This window comes from Scardinius erythrophthalmus, assembly GCF_964197995.2.
Source record: "Scardinius erythrophthalmus genome assembly, chromosome: 21".
Classification (NCBI taxonomy): Eukaryota; Metazoa; Chordata; class Actinopteri; order Cypriniformes; family Leuciscidae; genus Scardinius; species Scardinius erythrophthalmus.
Window position 1 is genome coordinate 24,855,435 of NC_138241.1, and position 23,542 is coordinate 24,878,976.

Sequence of the window (23,542 nt, forward strand, 5' to 3'; positions counted from 1 at the left end):
GCTAATAGTGCATGTAGTGCAAAGTCCAATATGATTAAAATGATAACTATAACAGTAAAGTAAATAAAGTACGTTTTTTAGTACATTAAATATACAGAATATCTATAGCATTAGAAACCACAACACACAATTCTTTTTAGCCTGAAAATCATACTTAATTTTTAATTTTTATTAGGTTTTAATCTTTTTTGATGGCATTAAACTTATTAAACTTGGCTGTCCTTAAAAAATATGGATGGGCCCAATAATTACACTAAAGTCTTTTTTTATAGCTTAAACAACAATAAAAACACATCTTTCCAAAATGTCTTGATGCTGAAATGTGTTTTGAAAATTAGACACGGAACAGAACATAAAGACAGTTTAATATTTTAATCATTGTCCCTGAAAATACATAGCATCGTGTGAAAAATACATGAATATTTGTCATGCCTCTGGTGAGCTAAAGTCTAATAATAAAAAGTTTTGGACGATGGGAATGCTGTTCTCATCACACTGAAAATGGCTTCTCACAGTCAGGAGAAATGTGTTCTTCATGGGGGTCAACATAGAACTTATCCTGTCAGCTATTACCTGGATGAACCTCACCTCTGATGCTGGGGCTGGGGACAAAAAAAAAGAACAAGAGAATGACTTTTAAATTAACAATAATGAAACAAAACATATCAAGAGAACAAATAAACAGAAACACTAGTGAATAGGGAAAAGGGGAAGTACCTCACCTATGGTCTTATGTAGCCTATCAGGAGGAGTGTTCAGAAGAATCTTCTGCACTATAGCAGGAGGGACTTGCACACAGATTTGATCATCTCCAGCTCTCACAGTTAAAACTACTGGCCTAGAAAGACAAGTCAGGATGCTTTAAGAAGATAGAGTAGGTCTAGATAACTGGGTATAATTTAATTTATAAATGTAAATTATTATATTATATTATTAAACTATATATATATATATATATATATATACACACACACACCATATATATATGTGTGTGTGTGTATATAATATAGGTCTGAAAGAACAGACCTATAGTAGTGACGCACTCCTGTGTGTGGTAGACAAGGGTAGCAGGGTCTGTATATGCTGTTCTCATCAGTTTCCAGTTCTGCAGAACACTGTCCACATCCAGCAAAAGTGATGTCACCAGAGACTACGTCCAGGATCATGTCCATGGGCGTGTTTCCATCTATTAACAGCGAGGCATCCTGGGATGGACTGCTCTGGAACTGGAACGCTGTGATTTTAATTTTCAGCTCTACATCACCTAATGAGTACATAAACAAGAGAGACTTAATGTAACCAAGATGAATTATACTAATTACAAATGCATTGTTAGCATCAGCAAAAAGTCCTACCTGAGTATTTCTGGGACAGTAGTGTGTTGAGATCAATCTCAAAGCTGCTAGCGGTCCTCTGTGAGCGGACAGCGTTGTAAAAATCCTTACATCGACTGTCATCAGGAAAGAGAGGCTGACAGGTGCCCCATGGAGTAGAATGCAGCTCTAGCAAACCTGAGGTCACATCCTGTCTGACTAGCAGCATCCTGAACTCCCAAACAGCATCTATGAGGTGCATTAGCAATACAAATGATGCACAATAAAAAAATAGCACATTTCAGCTTTACCTTCTCGACTCAAAGGCCCCTGCTGTCCAAAACAATATCTGAACCATTGAAATATTAACACCTTTGTTCCTGTCCAAACGCTGCAGCCAAGAGAGAGCAGCTCCCCAAAGAACGACAGCCCCTTGGTGGCCATCTCCTTGCTCCACAGTCAAAACGGCTTTCAGCACACCTCCTGCTCTGGATATCCCCTCCACCTCATCACGCCAGGCTAAAATCAAGCAAAACAGCACTAAATTCGACTGTTTAGTATGTGAAGTGAATGTGAAGTACAGTACAAGACACATATAAATCAATGTATTAAATGTGTCTCTGGAATACTCAATTCTGATCGGTCACTGGACTGTAATGTAGGACTGTACGATTTGGGGAAAAATCAAACAGCAATTTATAAAAATTGCGATTTGAAATGTGATTTTTAAAATAAAACGTTCCAGTTTGCTGTGCTTGTTTGTAGGGCCAAAAATGTAAAAAATATTTAACAAAATAAGAAATATTACTACATTAAAAAAGCTAGAATAATAAAACTATTCATAACAATAATATATTATTATTAACAACAACAATAAATTATTTTACAGAGATATCTTTTTGACAAAAATAATTTTAGGTCACAAATGTTTTCTAGTTGCCTTTGAGATTTGACTGGTAAGTATGTGAAGTGAATGTTGTTTGTTGTACAAGGCACATCATGTAAATAAATGTGATTTCTCTGGAATACTTTATTCTGATTGGTCAATCATGTCATTCAGTCCATTCACCTGGGAAATTGAAAATGGCTCTACTTTCATGTTTCTCGTATTACATTTGCTATATATCATCAGATAACACTTGACTGCAATTCAGTTGCATACCTGTAATTAACTTCCTGTGTTTAACCCTAAGCAGAGCATGAACCAAAGTGTCAGGACGTAACGCTCCAAGACGGATGAAGGGGATGGAGTCCAAATCCTGAGGCTTGTGAGGAGGCAGAGACAGCAGCAGGGGGTGCTTCTCACTCAGATGAGTACACAGCACTCTCAATGTATGACAGTTCAAATTTTGTGGGGCTAGACAAGATCAGCATTACAAAGGCAGGGGACAATCATTACAGGCAATTACATGAACATTGTAAATATACATTTCAATATGACTTCTATACCTTTAACTTCTGGCAAAATACTTAAGTCTCAGTAGCAATTACGTTTCTATTACCAGGTGGAATACGTTCCCCCGTGACCTGTCCCAGATTCAGCAGCTTACTGGTGAAGGAGGACTGCAGGACAGTCTCAGTCTTCCACTTGTCTATGTGCACTTTCACATCTGTCAAAGAAAAGACAGAGTGACAATTGTAGGCTTTTTTTTTTAGACTGTGCATCTCAGGAGGGTTTTTTTGCAACCACACATCCTTTCAGACTAGCTACATTTAAGATGATTCACTGTGGTTGTGTAAATATTGGTTGAATGAGCTGAGTTAATCCGCCGTTTGTTGGGCTGACATGACATGACCACAGAAGAACGTCCTGATATTCTTGTTTTCTTGCCTTAGTGGTTCATTTCCTATGTTCACACCTATTTTCTTGCCAAAGATTCCTTCAAATGTTTCCTACAAATACAGTGAACACTAATTCTGCATTTTCATTTATGAAGTAACATATTGCATGATAAAGCCTTAAAATCATGCTTTTAAATAGATGTGGTCTAATATAACTCTGAATTCCAGAGTATATTCTATGTACTATACAGTATGTGGTCGGTAGATTCCTTAATGTTTTTGAAAGAAGTCTCTTATGCTCAACAAGGCTGCATTTATTTGATTAAATACTGTATACAGTAAAAACATATTGTTACAATTTAACATAACTGTTGAATTCTGAATTATTCTTGAAGATACTTATTTAGAGATAGTGCACAATATTTAAGATCATCAAAATTTCATAAATTCCTGACTTTTCTGGATATTTGGCACTTTTAAGACTGATATTTGCCCGACACAAAATAAAAAGTGTTTGTTTGTAGATCTAATGAGGAAGTCTCAATGGTTTCACCTGTGATTAGCAGAATATCTCCTGGATATACAGTCAGAGCCCAGAAAGCAGCTGTCCGCCATAGAACCACCTTCATCTCCACGTCCGATTGGTCGGTGACGATCAGCGTTGCTAGAGGTACACTGGAACCAGCTGAAACTCCAGTTTTCACTTTGACCTCTTTTAAGTGGCATGGGTGCACCACAGCAACTAAGATGGCGTATCGTACATCATGGGTCTTACACCTGGCCAGCAGGGTTGTAGGACCACAGAGGGGGGCGGCAGATCTTACCCTCTGCTCTGTTGTTTCTTTAGTTTTACTTACAGTTTGAGACAACTTCATCTTTTTAGAAGTAGAGGGACTAGGTGAAGTATGCGCAGCTGTAGTCGGTGAGTCAACAGTAAGCCCGACTTCCTCATGATCCGCAGGTTTTTCAGCTATAGCATTGCCCTGAGAGCAGAGGATGCCGTCAGATGTGATTTCCAGAATCACCCCTCTCTCCTGCTGTCTTTGGCTTAGACTGTCATTATGCCACTCTCCTGAGCTTTGCAAGGTTCCTCCCAAGCCCCTCTCTTCAGGGCTGACCATAGGACTATACAATTCTGGAGAACTTATGGAGGCTGAGGCCATTTGTTTAGGCGGAGTATGTGGAGAACCGAGAAGGAAATCTTCAAGAAAGCCAGAAGTTGGACACCGGGCCACTCTACTTCGAAGAAGCAAGGCTTGGGACTTTGTCCATGTACTCAGATACTCAGTCTCTGTGGAAACAGGCGATGTAGGCTTTACATCTTTGCTCTGTCTAATTAAACTAGTCTGCGGGCAGGAGAAACAACTATCTAGGTATTCTGTCAACAACACAGGACACAACTCCTCTTCTTCAACGGACTCTGCATGTGGTTGAGAGCACCCGCAGCCCGATGGAGTACTGTCATCCTGAGATGTTTCTGTTTTGTCCTCAGGTATTCTCTCAGAAGTACCAGCAGACTCCGGACTACCAATCACTGCACCACACTCATCGTCTGTTTGGACCTCTCTAGTGTCCTTGGGAATCAACCTGCCTTGACTCCAAGTGAGGTCCACTGTCTTCCAGTGCTGGACTCCTCTCTCCTGTACCTCTAAAGCAGGGGCTTGGGGACATGGGGCACCCCAAAACACATGAATCTTTGGTTTGTTTGCCATATTGCCCGTCCTTAAGTTGCACTGATATTGGCCCAGTATTAAGATTTATTTTGCCAGGTCTTCTATCATATTTACAGGTGTATTAAAGTGGCCACCTGCAGGAAAACAGAAACGGATACTGTAGATTAAAACCTATAGACAAAGCCCAAATAAACATTAAAGGGATAGTTCAGCCAAAAACGAAAATTGTGTCATGACAGAATTTTCATTTTTGGGGCGACCCATGTTGTTATTGTTCAGTAAAAATACAACTATTAAAAATCATTTTCATTCATTGAAATATAGCTGAAAAATAAGTATTAGATGATAAAAGGTAAACTCAATGGCAAATGTTGCCTTGGCAACTAACTGAAATAAATATGAAATACTAAAATTACTAAAACTAAAACTGAAATAAAAATAAAGTCACATACCTACAAATATATATACATACATATATATATATACACATATATATATATATATATATATATATATATATATAACTAACAATGAAAAACTACAAAAGCACATAACAAAATTACCAAACAAAATTAAAACTTAAAAGTAAAATAAAAACATACAAACACCTGATTGTTCCTTACATAATTAACAAATCAAATATTTATATATACAGTTGAAAAATATCCAAATTGCTTTAAAGGATTGTGGTCTAAAAGCCAATGGAGAATTCAAAGTAAGGTAGCAAGAAGGAATACATTGTTAAATCTCCATAGCTGGTGGGAATAACTGACAATATTTTAATGTGTCTGTACAAGTGTGCATTCCTCAGATCAGTTGTTTTCATTAAGCAAAAGAGGAAAAACAGAGCAGTTTAATGTGTGACTCTCCAGAACTTCACCAACCAGATGGTGGGCGTAGGCACCATGTGAGCCAATAGCAGAGCCATACTTCTTTTAAACTACAGGAAGATTTATTGCAGGCAGAATTTGTAGCCTGAGATGAGGGTGGATGTGGTGGTATTGAGAAGAAGAAAGAGGACTGAGAACAGACAGAATTTCATGCTTCAGCTGATTCACACATGTATTCAAGGTGTAAAGAAAAATATTACTTTTTTTACTTGATTACACCACATGGCATTTTAAGAGTCATTAAATTGAAACTTTTCTTGAAAATGGTAAAAAAAAAAAAAAAAAAACGTTTTCCAAAACCGTGTGGAGCCTACATGAATACAAAGGGTAAAGTTTTTTTTTCTTGCTATGTCATTGACAGAGGTCAAGGGATCTTGTAAAACTAGTAAAAAAATTTAAACATAAAAAAATAGAAATGCCATAAAAAAAACAATAAGTACAGTAATCCATTGCTGCTGTCCACCTCCTATGATCCTTTGAGTCTGAGGCAATGGAGCATGCACACATTGCAAATATGAGGCATATCCCGTGAAACTACAAAAAACATGCACAAAGGCCCTTGCAAGAGCTGATCTCTAGAACAGGATGTATTTCAGGAACAAATTACAGTTGACACAAAGAAGACATTACATAACACCCCATGTCACTGTAACCCCAGGTGAAATAAATAAGTACATCTGGTTTTGTCAAATTGTAGTGACAATACAGATACATATAATGCTCTTTTAGTGCCTTATTTGAGTCTTATCTGTTTGTGTGCAGATTGAGAGAGAGAGAGAGAGAGAGAGAGAGAGAGAGAGAGAGAGAGAGAGAGAGAGAGAGAGAGAGAGAGAGAGAGAGAGAGAGAGAGAGAGAGAGAGAGAGAGAGAGAGAGAGAGAGAGAGAGCACAGAACACAGGGTCATTGCCCTTGATTATCCTTCTGCATGTGCCATTCCAACACAAAATATTGCATTTAATGAGCAAAATATACTGAACAAATCCTAATACTAGGTTTCAGATAGGAACACTTACTATAATTGATTTATGAGACTGAAAATATGAAGAAGCTACTCCATAATGGCCAGGAAAAGATCAATAACCCTGACACTAACTAATCACTGTTAGCAGGACCTCAGTTGACCTCTAATGACCTCGGCTGTTCAAGAAAAAGCCAGTTTGGATGAGCGAAAACAGAAAAACCCTGTGCCCTCTTGATCAGTCCCGATTCTATCTTGTACTATTCTAGATAATGTTGAACACACACACACACACACACACACATTTATTTATGGGGGACATTATTATTATTATAGATTATTAAAGTTGCTACTGTCCACATGTGTTGCCTGAACGTTGTGGACAGCAGCAACTTTAATACTTTTTATATTTGTGTAATGCTTTTTCCTTAGGTTGCTAATACTTTAACATTTTTTAAATGATTTTTCCCTAGGTTGCTAATACTTTAACATAATTTTGAAATGCTTTTTCCCTTGGTTGGTTAAAAACACTTTTTTCAAAGCGTGTTTGCTTATGGTTCCTGCTCTCTGAGCGCCTCCCAGCTTGAGGTGGACACCCACGGCACGCCTGTCTGCTGTTTAAAACTCGAAAACAGTATTCAAGCTGACACTTTATTTAGTGGAGCAGAAAAGGGAGGAGCCGCGGTGTCCGTTTATTCACCCCGACCCACTCTTTGACACTGTCTGTCTTAGTTTTTTCTTTCCATTATAGATATTGTTAGTTAGTTAGTGTTTTACTTCAAACTAAGTCATGTATAGGTATCTGGGGGAGCTCGTCACACGCGCAGCCGCCAGCAGCTCGCTGGCCTCGGGATGCGTCGATTCCGCCCTGCCCGCTTCCGCGACTCTCATGCGGGTCCGCCGTTACAGCGAAGCCGTAGGAGAGAAAGACGATGACCCTAACTTCTTTAGGATGGTCGAGGGTTTCTTCGACCGCGGAGCTTCTATCGTGGAGGACAAACTCGTGCACGATCTCAAGACGAGAGAAACGCCCGAGCAGAAGAGGCACCGAGTCCGAGGGATCCTCAAGATCATCAAGCCCTGCAACCACGTCCTGTCAGTGTCATTCCCCATCAAGAGAGACAACGGGGAGTGGGAGATGATCGATGGCTACAGAGCTCAACACAGCCAGCACAGGACCCCTTGTAAAGGAGGTAAAGTTTGAATTCACGAATTCATTACACCGGGTCCGGGGATAATAGGACGCAGTCGCGTTCTCGAGAGTAAACATGCAAGCTGAGACACAGCACTTACCTGTACCATCTTCTTAAGTTTTGTATTATGATGACGTAGGTCTGGGTGTCTGCAGCACATATATTTACAAGCTTTTGACAGAGAGTGATAAATGATAGGCCTTGCGTTCCATGAACGTGGAAAAAATCCTGCGTTGTTTTTGCGCAGCAGCGACACTCTGCGACTATCCGCGAATTTCGCATGCAAGCGTTTCTTCAAGCACCACAAAAAAAAAAAAATCATTGTAGATTGGAATGTACTGGAACTAGTGATAAACTGATCATATTTATGTGCTATATCTGAATAAACTGGTTTTATTGATGATCTTCTTTCTTTCTGGTTCAAGCTGGTAAGCTGGTCTAAGGTGTTAGCTGTGGCCGGTTTCATAAACTGCTGAGCGTAGTCTCAAAAGTTAGTCATTAAGTTAGGTCCTAACTTAAAGGGTTAGTTCACCCAAAAATGAAAATTCTGTCAGTAATTACTCACCCTCACGTTGTTCCAACCCCGTAAGACCTTTGTTCATCTTCGAAACACAAATTAAGATATTTTTGATTAAATCTGAGAGCTGGATCACTCCTCCATAGGCTTCTAAGGCATTATAACTTGCTGGCCCAGAAAATGTATTAAAGACATCGTTAGTCCAAGTGACTACAGTGGCTCAATCTTAAGTTTATAAAGCGACGAGAATACTTTTTGTGCGCAAAACAAAAGTACTCGCCCAGAGAGAAGGAAATGAATAGTGGAATAAAGTTGTTATTTTTGGGGGGTTTTTGCGCACAAAAAGTATTCTCGTCGCTTTATAAACTTAAGATTGAGCCACTGTAGTCACTTGGACTATATTAACGATGTATTTAATACATTTTCTGGGTCAGCAAGTTATAATGCCTTAGAAGCCTATGGAGGAGTGATCCAGGTCTCAGATTTAATCAAAAATATCTTCATTTGTGTTCCGAAGATGAACGAAGGTCTTACGGGGTTGGAACAACATGAGGGTGAGTAATTACTGACAGAATTTTCATTTTTGGGTGAACTAACCCTTTAAGTTGCATATGGTAGATTGTTCTAATTTGAATAGGAAAAGTAAGACTGATTACCTCGTAACTAACTGCTAGTTGGTCAAACTAGTTCTTAAGACACAGTCATCACAGTCATCTTAATGGGGTTTCCACAGGATTAGCAGTGTCTATAAATTCCTTAATACGCATTGCATTTTATATTTTATAATATGTAGGAGAATGAAATGAAAAATGTATAAAGAAATAGGCCTATGTCCTGCATTTCTTCACCATTTTAGGTCTTCATTTGTAAAGTATTGCAGCAGGAATGCTGCCTGTCTGTTCCATGTGTTTATTTTACAAGGTAGTCTAGTTCTGCTTCTTAATCTTTTTTTTTTTTTTTTATCTACATCATATAAATTACAGTTTCATCTTTGAAGCAATATTTGTATGCTTTTTGGAAGTTGTGAACTTTCATTATCAGTGGAATGTGTTTGTGTAAGAGCTGTTTCTGTCAAGCTTGACCTGTCCTGGAGTTGTTTGTAAGACCATTACATTTTGCTTCGTCAGGACTGACTGCGCCATACTTTATTAAGGAAGGGAGGTGGAAGACCCCAGAGCAGTTCAGTCTCTCAGCAGTTTCCCTAAATGAAACTATTTTCCCCTTTTTAAAACGGACATATCGTCACCTTAATGAACAAATAAAGATAACTTGCATCCCATTTCCTTTAACCACCAACTTTAAGTTGTCTAAATTGCACACAAGTTCGGCTGATCTGATCAACACAGTTTTGGAAGACATCTTATGCTCACTCTATTGAGTAGAATCAATGGGAGCTTTTAGTGAGACAGTGACTGAATTGATGGCGAGACTTTAATCTGTTGATTTTGTAAATTAGCTTAGTGCTTTAGTCAGTGGTTTTACCTTGAAGTCTGGCAACAGGCTAACCAGACAAAACATTGTATGTTTTTGCAACTGTGTCAGGACGTCTCTGATTGAGGTAATGTGTAAAAGCCTTCAAAGTTCACATTGAAGAGAGGAGATCAAAATTGGTCTTTTTACAGCCATAAAAAAGTTTATGGCTGTAATTTGTCCTGTACTGTTTTCTACAATATTGGTTATATGTTGGGCATAAGCAAACTAGGTAAAGAATTACATGATCAGCAAATTTATACTTTTATTTGGTAAAATAAGAAAGAAGATTAAGTAAAACGTGGTTATAATAGGTAAGAGAATGCAGACTTTGGACCCCTTGAACATGTACAGTAGAAATGCTCATTCCACAGTATGCATAGAGAAGTGCCAATGCAGCTTGATAAAAAGCTGATCCTTTTTTATAAGATTAAAGTTTCCTTACTCCATCACCAATAAACTCTGGAAAGATACTGCTTAAATATGTACCGATAACTTTATTTGATGTAATAGTAATTTGAAATGAATTACTAGCTCATCATCCCTAAAATCAAGAAACTTTCCATTGTCGTCCAAGCAGCCTTTTGAGGATGATTGAAAACAGAGATGTTTGGGGTAGTTGCTTTGGCTTTATCCACACCCAGTTTGGGCCCTGCCTGGATTTTCTTCCTTCGTAGTTCAGTGGAGAGAGTGAGTCATCAAAGTGGTTGGTTTACTGCCTGTCCTGCTACACAAAATTTCCACTCTCAGAACTGTAGACCTATTTTTTTAGCAAATGGCAGTTAAACTATTTGAATTTTCAGGCCTCCTACTCCAAAGGGATAATGCCCAGTTCATTAATGCCATTTTAACTGACAGGCAAGGTCTACTATTGAAGTGGGCAAATATTTGAAAGCTTTTATGCAATTAATTCACAAAAAAACATTATGAAAATGTTGTCATCTGTGATTCCTTTAGTTTTAATCAGTAGACAATCTCCTGTCTTAGCATCAGAAAACAAGTTAAAATGGGCTACAATGCTTGTGACTTATTTTGATCCTTGATTTGACATTATTTGCATAGACCTATAGTCTGATGAGGACTCAACACTGCTTCTGTTTCTCCAGGTATCCGTTATAGCACAGAGGTGTCAGTCGACGAGGTGAAAGCCCTCGCCTCACTAATGACATACAAATGTGCAGTTGTAGGTAAGTTCTGTGCTTTAATTTGTTTGTGTAAATTAGTTTGGTTGTGGTTGTTACATGAACTGTGTTCTCAACAGATGTGCCTTTTGGAGGAGCTAAAGCTGGAGTGAAAATTAACCCAAAGAATTACTCTGTGAGTGATTTCATATTCCCTGCATAATTATGATTTCAGAATATGGTAGGGTGTTAAATTAATTACACAAATATTCCTCAAAATGAATGGCTATATTTATATTAAATTAGTTTTTTATTTTTGTTATAGTGTCTTTCAAAAGCTAGAACATAATTTACAGTGCAGTTGCATTTGCCTGTGATATTTATTATTGTAGATTTCTTGACTGACTAAAAGAAATCCTACAGAGTTTAATGCCTGTGCTGTTAAGACACTGTTTGTGATAGTCCTTTATTTGTTTGTATTTTTTCATTAAACATGCTGTATTTAGTTTAACTTTCAGATGACAGACTCCCCATCTACAACTGGACCAATGAATACTCAAACATTACTTTCTAAATGTATACATCCTAAAATCCCCAACAGACTTTTTTTAAAACAAGATTTGATCAAGTGGTTTTCCCTAGATGTCGCAGGTCATACAAGATTGACTCTTGACATTCTTGCTTAAAGACAAAGATCCAACTCTACACGTACTTTCCATTAAACATATATAATTGGACTGTCCCACTTTTAATGCAAGTAGACAACTTTTTTATGAAAAACTAAGTCATGTATAAAAAAACCCTCATTTAAGTACTTGTTTAGTGAGATTTAACCAGAAAAGGTTTTTAGAATTATTATAATTTGTTAATGTAAAACATTGTATATAATATTAACCGCAAAGTTTTTTTCTTTTTGTTTAGTTATTTTTTTATGGTATTTATGCAACTCTTGTATTTTTGTTACTCTTATATTTTGCATTAAAAAGCTATATTACTACTATAAATGTATACTTCCATGTTATTAAACACATTATAGTCACTGATGCTCCTCAATTTTTTTCCTTACACAGGACACAGAACTGGAGAAGATCACAAGAAGGTTTACCATTGAGTTGGCTAAAAAGGGCTTCATTGGTGAGTTTTAAGCAGGCACGCACTGAATCTGCTCCCGAATTATACAAAAAGCTCAGCAGAATTTGGAATGCCATTCATGTGCTGAAGTCTACACATCCCTCATTCCTTGAGCATGTTTATGAAATATTTTGCCTAATATTATTATGTTTTGTCTACCCTTAAAAATGCTTCTGTCTTCGAAGAAAAAAGTCTTCTGTTTAACACATTGTACCATTAATTTGGTAGAATTCCACAGAATTTCCCCAAGTATCAGTGTTAAAAATGTCTGCAGATTCTGTCAGGGCCTACTAGTTACGAGGCAGTGCGTATTATAGAAGAAAAGTTATGGTGAGCAGTAGTTAATCAATATTTGTTGTTTCCTAATGACATTTGATAAGCATATTTTACTATTTGGAGTAGACGGAAACACTATTGCAGATTATTAGACACAATCACACTCATGAACAATAGTCATGTAATAATCAGTATCAGATAGCACAGATTAACATTTAAGCGGCTGTTGACACCACTTCTACATTATTAAGTAGATTTAACCTGTAGCCTGAAAGACTATATATAAACTGTATTCGTATTACATGTGTTTAAAGAGCTTTTAATAGAGCCATCTTTCCTTTGGTAGTTTCTTTTTTGTGCTGGCTTCCCACATTGCTCTCTGAACAACACAATGTAGATTCTCTTGAAAAACTTCAGTGACTGCACAGTTGCCATTATGTCTTAATGTATTATAACAGAGGTTTTTATGCTTGGCATTGAAGGGATATTTGAACTATCCCTTTAACTCTGTAGCTGAGCCATGGCCATGGGAAGGGAGGATTGGTAGTATACTCATTTCTGTTTCCTGCGTTAGGGCCTGGCATTGATGTCCCCGCCCCAGATATGAGCACAGGAGAAAGGGAAATGTCCTGGATTGCTGACACGTATGCTAACACAATGGGCCATAATGTAAGTTGAAGAGTGTGACCAAGTGTTTGTGTAATACGCAACTGGTTTGCTTAAGCAAAATATTTTTATTGGGGTGTTTGGCATGCTGCGTTTTTATTACAGATCATGCCACTGACCTCACATGCTTATGGACATAATTTATATATTTACTTATGCAATGTTTGCACTTACATGTTGTGATTGAACTGACAAGCAGTGATATTTTGATATCTTTACTTTTTAGTGCTGACATGGCTGCCTTACATATGTGTTGATAGTTCTGTGTAGCTGACTGTAAACAAGACTGTTAAAAAAATGGTTTGCTTATAGTTCACCCAAAAATGAAAATCGTCAACATTTACTCGCCATCAAGTTGTACCAAACCTGTATGAGTTTCTTTCTTCTGTTGAACAGAAAAGAAAATGTTTTAAAGAATGTTGGTAACCAGACAGTTGATGGGCCCCATTGACTTCCGTAGTATTTCTTTCCTACTATGGAAGTCAATGGGGTGAGTAAATGATGACAAAATTTAAATTTTTTGTGTGAACTATACCTTTAAATAATATGCTGGCTGCATTAAAAAAAAAGGCTGATACATAAACTTACTTAAAACGTTAAATCTCTTGGGCTACCCTACAAACACATCCTTCAGGAAATGCATATCTTGTTTTCCCTAAAAAACATTTTATAGCATAATATTGTAGATAAATGCTGTAAGTGGGTGCATACAGGTATTTTTATAGATAATTTAATGCATACATTACCTTTATTTGGTCCAGTGATTGATTTCTATTGTACATTTTCACATTTTGAAAAATATATTTGTAAAAACTAACAAACAGATTGTCGCTATATTGGTGACTCAGTCAGTGCCTAGAGCTTTTACTGTCCCTGACAAAGAGCGTGGTGTTTATGAGACCAGAAGAACAAAGCGCCCCTGTGTTTTTCCACCCTCTACTGACAGACTCTTTCAATACAGTCTGTCCTCCCATGGCTGTCATTTGCTTGGTCTTGGTAGCCGTGACGTACTGTTCTTTTTGTGAGCTGCCCGGTAGCTAGATACATGAAAGGACATGAGAGATATACTGAGACGTCAACAGATTGTTATTCTATTTATACATCTCTCTCATGACAAGCTAACACAGAGATCTCATAGCTTTGTGCCTCATAATTTGCTTTGCAGTTTAGATAATTCTGTTTGAATGCAAACAAAATTTTTCTAATGCTTAGAAGGGCTCTTTGTAATTATCATTCTTCTTTATCAGGATATCAATGCTCATGCCTGTGTTACCGGTAAACCCATCAGCCAGGGTGGCATCCACGGTCGCATATCTGCCACTGGTCGTGGAGTCTTCCATGGCATTGAAAACTTTGTCAATGAGGCTGCTTACATGAGCCAGCTAGGCCTGAATCCTGGGTTTGGAGACAAGACGTTTGTCATTCAGGTTTGTGCATTTCAGTAACACATAAACCACACTTCAAGTTTATATTACGCTTTGATTTTCTTATTTCGATTCAAATGTAGTTTTTAGTCATATCCAATCAGTTGGCTGAAGAAATGTTCTCTTTATGCATTGCATTGTCCAAATGCACTGGCCGCCTAAAACATGTATTAAACATGATTTAGGAGGTTTATCTAAAAAAGAAAAGTACAACTGTATATTCTGCTATCATGGTGCTACTTACAGGCACGTTGTACATTATCTCTATGCCAGCACTTAGTGTACGCTGACATGGATCATTCTGACTTTTGCTTATCTAAGGACTTTAAATATTCAGTGTGTGTTTGCTTTTATACACCCAATCAATATTCGGTATTGATTCACTAATTTTACGGTAACACTTTACAATAAGGTTTCTTTTATTAAATTAGTTAACATGAACTAACTACGGTGGTCGAGAGTGCTCAACACGTTGCATGAGTGTCTCAACTCTAAAAATTGCGGTCTCATCTTTGGACCCTACATTACCTAATATTTCTTACCTATGAAACCTATTTAAACATAACATTACAAAAATGATTATAATCTATAGCCTACATCAATAACATTGTACACATTTTTATTATATCTTACCCTCTTCTTTGGTTGTATGTCATAAACATGTCATCTCTGTATGTTTTGCAAGAAAAAATAAATAAAAAGACATTGAGCAATAAGCATGTCCCATCCGGGCTCGTCACTTATTAGGGTCCCCTGGAAACATTTCCGTTGTGGTCTGTGCAATTTGCAGTGCGTTTTTGTTTGGTTGTGTTGTGAACTTTTGCGGCGCGTTTCTGTATTTGGTTGTGTTGTGAGTATTTGGAGCACACGTGTGTTGTGAAACTGATGAAGATTTTTTCTGAATTTGTGAGTTTTTTTCTATTTGCATGTGTTTTCTTCATTTGCAGCGCGTTGAGCTCTCTTGGCCACCGTAGTATAACTTAGCTATGTTCTTCTCACACTAAATTCATCAGCATTACACATTACCTTCAGCTCAGCTACCAGTATGAATAATATTTAATGCAGTCTCTTAATTTCTGTGGTAGGGTTTTGGTAATGTGGGCCTGCACTCCATGCGTTATCTGCACCGTAACGGAGCAAAGTGTGTGGGTGTCGGAGAGCTGGACGGAAGCATCTGGAACCCTGACGGCATTGATCCCAAAGAGCTGGAAGACTATAAGCTGGTGAGTGTGAAGAGCTTATTTCTTTTGCAGCAGAGGCGGTGCCAGGACTCACAAACTGGGGAGGCATTAATGATTTTTTTATTGGGTTTCCCTTGTTGTTAAAATCGATTGCGTTTCTGAGGAGGCGATAGTAACATTCAAGTTGAACCATAGCTGCAGTGTAAAAATATTCAGTGTTAGGCCCCGATCACACCTGACGCGTTTTTTGCAGTGAGAGGCGCCTGTTTTCAATTGGTTTCCTATGGCAGCGAGCGTTCTGCGCGCTGTTTATGCGCCTCCTGCGCCTCGCGTTTTACCGCCTGCTGCGCCTCGCGTTTTTGAAGTTGAAAAAAAAAGCAACTCCGAGCGGAAAAAGCGCCCGACGTCATCGCGTTTTTTTTTCCACTGTCCAATCGAGTGAATGGAGAGGCGGGCCTTCCGTTTTAGTGATGAAAGCTACAGTTGATTTAAAGGGTAACTAAACCCCTGGTCAGAGCCTGACTCCACCCACTGGCAATATTTGAAAAATGCTAGAAAAGTGGGCAGACCCCAGCGGAGATAGAGGGGACGAACCGTGAGCGGGGGGGCGTGCACCTGAGAGTCCTGCTGTCAGACTGTCTAAAATGGAGTGTTTTCTCACAGGGTCGCAGCAAGACGACGTAAATATGCATCTGATGAGTTTTATCGAGTTGATGTCAATAGCGCGCGCTTTCTATATGCATATTCATATTTTGCCGCTGCTATGTGAAAAAATCCAGCAAAATGCGCCGACGCGTTTGTCGACCCCAGAGGATTAACTTTAGCCTAACCATAAATTGTGATTAAAATATATATGGTCACTCACATCAAGACGCCGCTGCGGTGGTGGAGTCCATGCAGGAGGAGCAGCGTTTGGCACTGCGTCGCTGTTCAGCGCGAGCTGTGTGGAGAAGCCCATGTCCACCTCTATTGCGTTGGCAAAGCAATTCCGCGTAAAATGCAGGTTTTACACTCACGGTCTTCCAGGCCAAGTGAATGCAAACACTGGTGCCTAATTTCCAAGTCTGCTGGAAAGCTATGCAGTTCAGCAGTGCTGACGTGAAAGATCCCTAGCGGCACGTGAACTGATCACCTCTAGCTAATAGTAAATAAACACGAATGAACAATGTTAAAATAAAACGTACAACTTACCGAAATGTATATTCATCGTACATAATATCGACCAATCAGTGTTTTTCAACCGCGGAAAGGGTCAATAAAACAGCTGGAGAACAATTGTCACATAACATTTACCTCAGGAAAGCCAATTGATGACCATAATAGGCTATCAAGTTAGTTAGCTAGAAAAAAAGAGCTATAGAGAGTATTTTGCTAAACATTGGCTACTATATTACATATTTATTATATTTACTTATCATTAGATAAAGTTATTATAATAAAAAAATGCATTATATTTAATTTGTTAAATAAAGTTATTTTTAACCTTAAATAATTTTACCAGCTGATAAGGCTCTCTGTATAGAGAGCCTAAGTCCCGCCCCTCCGCTTCCGGCTCATGGGACCTTATTTCGGAAAAAATATGTATGGAAGTCAATGGCGAGAGATAACTTATCTTTTTATTCCGTCTGAACTGTGCCCTGAACTACACATATGATGTTTGTCAATTTAAAAGGTAATTATGAAAGTCAAGAAAGTCGCAGTTTGTCATAAAACAGAAGAGTAACGTTTAGTTTTATGTGAAAATCGCTCAATGAACTACATCTCTCGTCTCGCACTATGTACGTCACAAGATCCGTTGCTCGTATGTGTGTATTCTGGCTCAAAACACTCAGGCATGACGGCGTAACGTTACGATTATAATGTAAGACTATAGAAAAAATTACAGACGTTAGCTTCAGTAAAGTTAGCTTCATTCATTGAGAGAAAAGGTATGACGTCGCATGTGGCGCCTTCTGGGTTTGTAGTCTTTCTAATTACGTATTTTCACAGTCTTATACCTCAGCAGTTTTACATCAAGCTGCGACTTTCTTGACTTTAAAATGTATCTTTTAAATTGACAAACATCATATGTGTAAATCAGGGCACAATTCAAACGAGATCAAAATATTTGTTGTCTCTCGCCATTGACTACCATACAATATTTTTCCGAAATAAGGTCCCATGGTGGTCGACCGGAAGGGGTGGGACTTAGGCTCTCTATGTTTACAGCATTAGGTGAGATTTTTTTCTTGAGAAAAATGAATGCCTATCTTCTAATATTTATCCAAATCAGTCAATTAAATCAAATCACAAGAATTGAACTGAATTGAAATCCTGAAATTTGTTTCAAGCAATAATAAAAAACGTATCTTACCAGAAATTGTACCATATAAACATTGTAACATGTTGCCACTAAACCTAATACAATTCAGTTTAGTTACTAAAATGTTTTGACAATCACAATACACTTATTTGCAAGATTTTTTTTTTTTTTAGAGTTAAAATTTTCAGTTAAATATAAAGGAAAAACAGCGCTGGAAAATCATGCAACCCCCCCCCCCCCTCAGAAAATCTGAGTGTCCCGGTTTTTCTCAAATCAAAGGTGGCAACCCTACCAGCAACACTACACCATAGACTGTACTACACCTACCACTGTACTAAATCTAAGCTAGCTCATCCAAGGGCGTGGTGAGCTCGTACCAAGGGAGGGCGTGGTGAGCTGGAACCTGCCTACGTCACACAGTACCGCTTACGTCACGCAGTACCGCAACATCCAATAGGAAAATTCGACTGCAGTAGCCACCGTTCAACCTGAAGAGGGCAGCACTCAGACGTTTTTACACCATATATTGTAGAATTAAAAGACTTTATACCCAAATGTCAAAAAAAGTTACTCGAATCAATGAACAGCACTAATAAAGCCCCATTCTTACAGATCATTAACTAAAAAAGTTGGTTTAGGGTTTAGTTACCCTTTAACGATAAACTTGTGGTGCTCTCGCGGGTTACCAGGAGCTTAACGACTCCACGAACCGTAACTATCACAATGTTAACAGAAAGTAAATAAAAGTAATAAAAGGCAGATTTGACGTTTACTTGACTGACAGGACAGCTGTTTCAGTGGTTGTCTAGCAACATAAAAAAAACGCAGCACACTGCTCAATCTGTGTGATGTTAAGTGCAGTGCACCTCGCGTTTTCGAACCTGAAAAACGCGTCAGGTGTGATCAGGGCCTAAGGCATCCACCTTGTGGTCATTTAGCAGTACTACAAGTGCAATTCTATAATCTGAAAGTATTAATATAATAAATACTCTTGTTTTCCAGGCCAATGGCACTATTGTTGGCTTCCCCAATGCCACCCCATATGAAGGCAGCATCTTGGAAGCTGATTGTCATATCCTGATCCCTGCTGCAAGTGAAAAACAGCTTACAAAGAAAAACGCTAACAATATCAAAGCCAAGGTCAGAAGTCAATAGGGCCAACCATAGCAATAGTCCTTTTAATGTATATGGGTTATTGATTGTGTTATGCCACTCCAGAAAAAAATGAGTGCAATGAGAATATGAAAGAAAAATGTAAGATTTCAAAATAACACTTATTTTCACAGATCATTGCTGAAGGAGCCAACGGTCCCACTACACCTGAGGCAGACAAAATATTCCTAGAGAGGAATATCATGGTGATCCCTGTACGTTTTCCAGTCCTAAATGTTTTAAACCCTTTGACGCATATAATCACAGGTGTGATCAGTTAAGACTGGTCCCTGGAGCATACGATCACACCGGTGTGATTAGAACGTTCAGTGCATCATACAGACTATATAAATTGAAGAGGTGTTTCATATTAGATACACATTGTGTTGGTATTACGTAACTGTAAAATTTACTCTATTCTTTTCCCACTTCACCAACCACTTACTTTCATGTATTCTGGGAGAAGTGGATGAATTGATGTTATATACATCCAAGAGATACGATTCTCTGAATTACGGCAAACCAACATGGTGGCACCCATCACTCGTTATAAATCAGTTAACTTGATCATTATAAAGGTTTATAATAATAATAATAATAATAATACGGTGATGCGTTCTAAAATAACGGCCACCTTAAAGGATTAGTTCACTTCAAAATTAAAATTCTGTCATCATTTACTCGCCCTCAAGTAGTTTCAGAGTTTCTTTATAAAACACGTTGGGGGTCAGCTAGAATTTTTTAAATACTTGTGAAACGGTTAATATTAAATATAAAGATTTCATATAAATATTTGATTTACTGTTGTGGTGTAAGTGATGTCTGGAGGTGATTTTTGTTTTTTTATGGCACTACAAATTTGATTAAACGATCAAAATAAGAGGAAAGTATTTTGTGTGTTTTAACTATGAAGGAAAACATAACACTAAACATGGTTAAAGTATTTATCTGACAAAATGATTTTGCAGAATAGGTACAGATTTACTTTTACTATGCAAAAAAAAATGCATAGCAAAAAAAGCATACACTGACTACGGCATAATCAGTTATTATTTTATTGGTTCTCTCTTGTTTTTGCATGTGTTCACAATTTCTTTGTATGACAGCCTGGCCAAAAATTATGTCTGCACAATTTGGCATGTTTCATTGCATTATAGCAAATTGACCAATTGACTCCAATCACAACTATGTAATATGATTAAAAAATATTTAACACTTGAAAAAAAAAATATATATATATGTAATAAAAAGTTTTCCTAGGCCGGACATCTCTTTTGGCCACTACTGTATATATTGGTGATTAAAAAAAAAACTATTTTTGCTTTTTTAATCTAATTGATAGAAGTTTTATATGTATATTTGTATAAGTATTTAAATATTTATTTTATGTTTATTGTAATATTTTAATACAATAAAATTATACTTGCCATGAAAGATAGCATTTGATGCTAATATGGCATTAAAAATAAATAAATACATGTTTAAATATTCATAAATTCATATGCATAAATAGGACATGTACCTGAATGCTGGAGGTGTGACGGTATCCTACTTTGAGTGGCTGAAGAACCTCAACCACGTCAGTTATGGCAGACTGACCTTCAAATACGAAAGAGACTCAAACTACCATCTTCTAAGTAAGTCAGAAATACGTTACCTTGAAAATTTGATGTATAGTCATGCAGTAAAAAAGCAATGCTATACATGGTCAACATAGTTACTGAAGTGTTTGCTGATAGAAATCTTTCTATCATGAATGGTATAATTGTTTGCAAATCACTTACCGGTCTTACTGATGATCAGTTAATTTAGTTCTCTGGAAGGGCTTGTTTTCCATTTTCTAATTGTTCTAGACTAGGTTATGTGCAGTCGGCTAGAATAGGTCATGTGGTAGTTTTGTTCAATTTGTTTATCCTGCTTCCACAAAGCAAATACAGTGACGCTGGTGCCCCCTTGAGAGGATCTGGGCATGTATGCACATAAACACAAACACGTGCTCTGTCCCGCCTTTCTTCTGACTGGCCTAAAATGACCTCCAATTTGCTGCTAGTCACATGGTACAGATAGATGGAACACAAGAGGCAGACAGAAACGGGGATAGACACAGATGCATACTGCCAATACAGCTAGCCCAAAAATCCTCTATTTTCTCATGCACGTTCTTAAGACTTCTCACTGTCATGTGAAAAATCTGTTGAATGGTGTGATTTTAGCGAATTCATATACTGATACCATCACCATGTTTTGAAATGCTTTATGAAATATTTAATTAAATCCATCACAGATTTGGACCCCAGTGAAGCTGTAAGAGAGAATAAGCATTTTGTTTGGGGAAAAATAGCATGTGACCATTACTATCTTATATTCATCTGTCAGTTTGCTCATTCCTAATGGGGATCTAATGTGTCCTTTGGCAGTGTCTGTCCAGGAGAGTCTGGAAAGGAAGTTTGGGAAGCATGGTGGAGCCATACCTATTGTTCCCACATCGGATTTTCAAGACAGAATTGCTGTGAGAATAAATGCAGAATCTCTTGTCACACAATTTGTCTTTCTTAACCATTTTAAATTAGACTATTAGACCTTTTATAAATTTGTTTTGCTCATCTTCTAGGGAGCTTCTGAAAAGGACATTGTGCATTCTGGTTTGGCTTACACAATGGAGCGATCTGCCAGAGTAAGTATATATAATCTATTTAATTTATATATTATATAGAAATGCTCACACTTTAGGGTCCAATTCTCACTATTAACTTATATATATATATATATATATATATATATATATATATATATATATATATATATATATATATATATATATATATATATATATATATATATATATAACATTTCTGCAGTTAAATGTTGTACTGCATCAATGCTCCTCCAGCACAATCCTTTCTGTCTTTTGAACATGAACAAACAGATACTCTTACCTGTTACACACCTAGCAACAGCTTTTGTGTTAGACTGGAATCTGGTAACTAGAGAACAGCATATTTTTGTTCATGTGCTTTTGTTGCTGTGAGTCATTTGTTTCTGAGATCCAGCCAATTAAATGGATTCCTATATCATCCTCCTCACCCAATTTGCGTTGTATTGAAAGCATTAGAGGATAAACTACTCTAACAGCACAATATTCTGTAAATAGCACACACAAATAAAATTGTTTATTAGACTGTTTAATAAAGCTATTCCTTTCCATATTAAATAGAATATAAGTTCATTTTGATATCCATCTTGGATTTTTTTCTTTTTTTCTTGGCTTCTTCATAAAGGATACATGTGATGCTGCCTTAGAATTAGACCAAAATTCGATAATGTTGGAGGGAGCATAATTAACATGCTTATTAGAAAAACATTCACTTTGAGCATACATGTTTGATGCCTTAAAATGCTGTCTCGGGAGGCAACATACTAGTCTGTCTGTGTTTTGGATTATTCTGTGTTTCAGATTGTTAACATAATTCATCTTTCATCCTTTTAGCAAATCATGCGCACAGCCAACAGGTATAACCTTGGGCTGGACCTGAGGACAGCTGCCTACGTCAATGCCATTGAGAAAGTCTTCAAAGTGTACCACGATGCTGGCCTTACCTTTACATAGACGGTTGTATGATTCACCTGACTCTATAAGTCTGCACAGACCTGAGTTATATCACTTAACCCCACTGCTCCTCACGTTTACATTTTATACGCCATCAAATGTTGTATATGTCATATCATTTATGCATGTGGTTTGCAATAGGCAACTTTAGAAGCATCTATTCTTGTGTAGTTCATCATCTTTTCAAATATTCATGGCTTTTACAAAAGTCCCTTTAATTCAATCTCTTTGTCACATCTCAGAGCATAGTGGGAATGCCTTGCTAGGAAACACCAAAAATGTCAAATCTTTGTAATGTTTTCTTCAGGCCATGTGTTTAATGAAGAAGTTACTAAAAACATTAAGCTTTATGGCCGTACTACACTGGTCAATTTGGAAAGGGGTGCAGGATGAATCTCAGGCTTTTTGTATTTTACCAAAATATTGCGCACAAATATCTGGTTTTGCTGCTCTTTGGAACAGTTTTCAGTGATAACCCAAAGCCTTCCTTAAAAAAAAAATCTTTAATTTCTTAACAATATGCAAATGGTAGGGCATATATTCAAGAGCAAATGTTTAATTTCATCATCATATTACCATTCAGTAAGAATAAGCCTTTGAAAAAAAGATTTTGTATTGCCTTTTTAAAATTGTCTAAAATTAATAAAATATATATGAAAACGTGCAGTGTGTCAGCTGATTTACTGGGATAATTTCATTTGTCCTTTGAAATGCTTCAAATTTTTCATGAAAAACAAAGATTTTCAAACTAAGATTATACTATGGCAGTATTAGCTCATTTAAGTGGAAAAAATGAGACCTTTTTCAGTAATAAAAACTTTTGTATTCAGCTTTATTCACTAAACATCACAAGGTACTAATAAAATCAAAATCATGCTAAATAAAT

The 23,542-nt window shown here is 37.3% G+C and overlaps 2 protein-coding genes across 3 annotated transcripts; one reads left to right on the forward strand and one right to left on the reverse strand.

Annotated features, from left to right (window-relative positions):
* Window positions 1-138: 138 nt before the first annotated feature.
* shld2 (shieldin complex subunit 2) lies at window positions 139-8,149 on the reverse strand. Of its 2 annotated transcripts, none has more exons than XM_081350430.1 (9): window positions 7,910-8,149; window positions 3,649-4,902; window positions 2,816-2,923; window positions 2,476-2,670; window positions 1,686-1,832; window positions 1,356-1,562; window positions 1,027-1,264; window positions 723-838; window positions 139-602 (listed from the first exon to the last, which is right to left on the reverse strand). In XM_081350430.1, exons 2-9 carry the CDS (start codon window positions 4,805-4,807, stop codon window positions 427-429), a joined length of 2,346 nt encoding a protein of 781 aa, XP_081206556.1. In that variant the 5' UTR covers window positions 4,808-4,902; window positions 7,910-8,149; the 3' UTR covers window positions 139-426. The 2 variants fall into 2 exon arrangements, 1 of the variants encoding a protein (XP_081206556.1); XR_014029032.1 differs by having other exon boundaries at window positions 470-602; window positions 1,044-1,264; window positions 7,910-8,024.
* glud1a (glutamate dehydrogenase 1a) lies at window positions 7,230-23,319 on the forward strand. Its single transcript, XM_081350446.1, has 13 exons — window positions 7,230-7,809; window positions 10,903-10,983; window positions 11,058-11,113; window positions 11,988-12,051; window positions 12,899-12,993; window positions 14,238-14,417; window positions 15,500-15,637; window positions 18,900-19,037; window positions 19,184-19,264; window positions 20,563-20,686; window positions 21,467-21,558; window positions 21,661-21,723; window positions 22,537-23,319. Exons 1-13 carry the CDS (start codon window positions 7,407-7,409, stop codon window positions 22,654-22,656), a joined length of 1,635 nt encoding a protein of 544 aa, XP_081206572.1. The 5' UTR covers window positions 7,230-7,406; the 3' UTR covers window positions 22,657-23,319.
* Window positions 23,320-23,542: the final 223 nt, after the last annotated feature.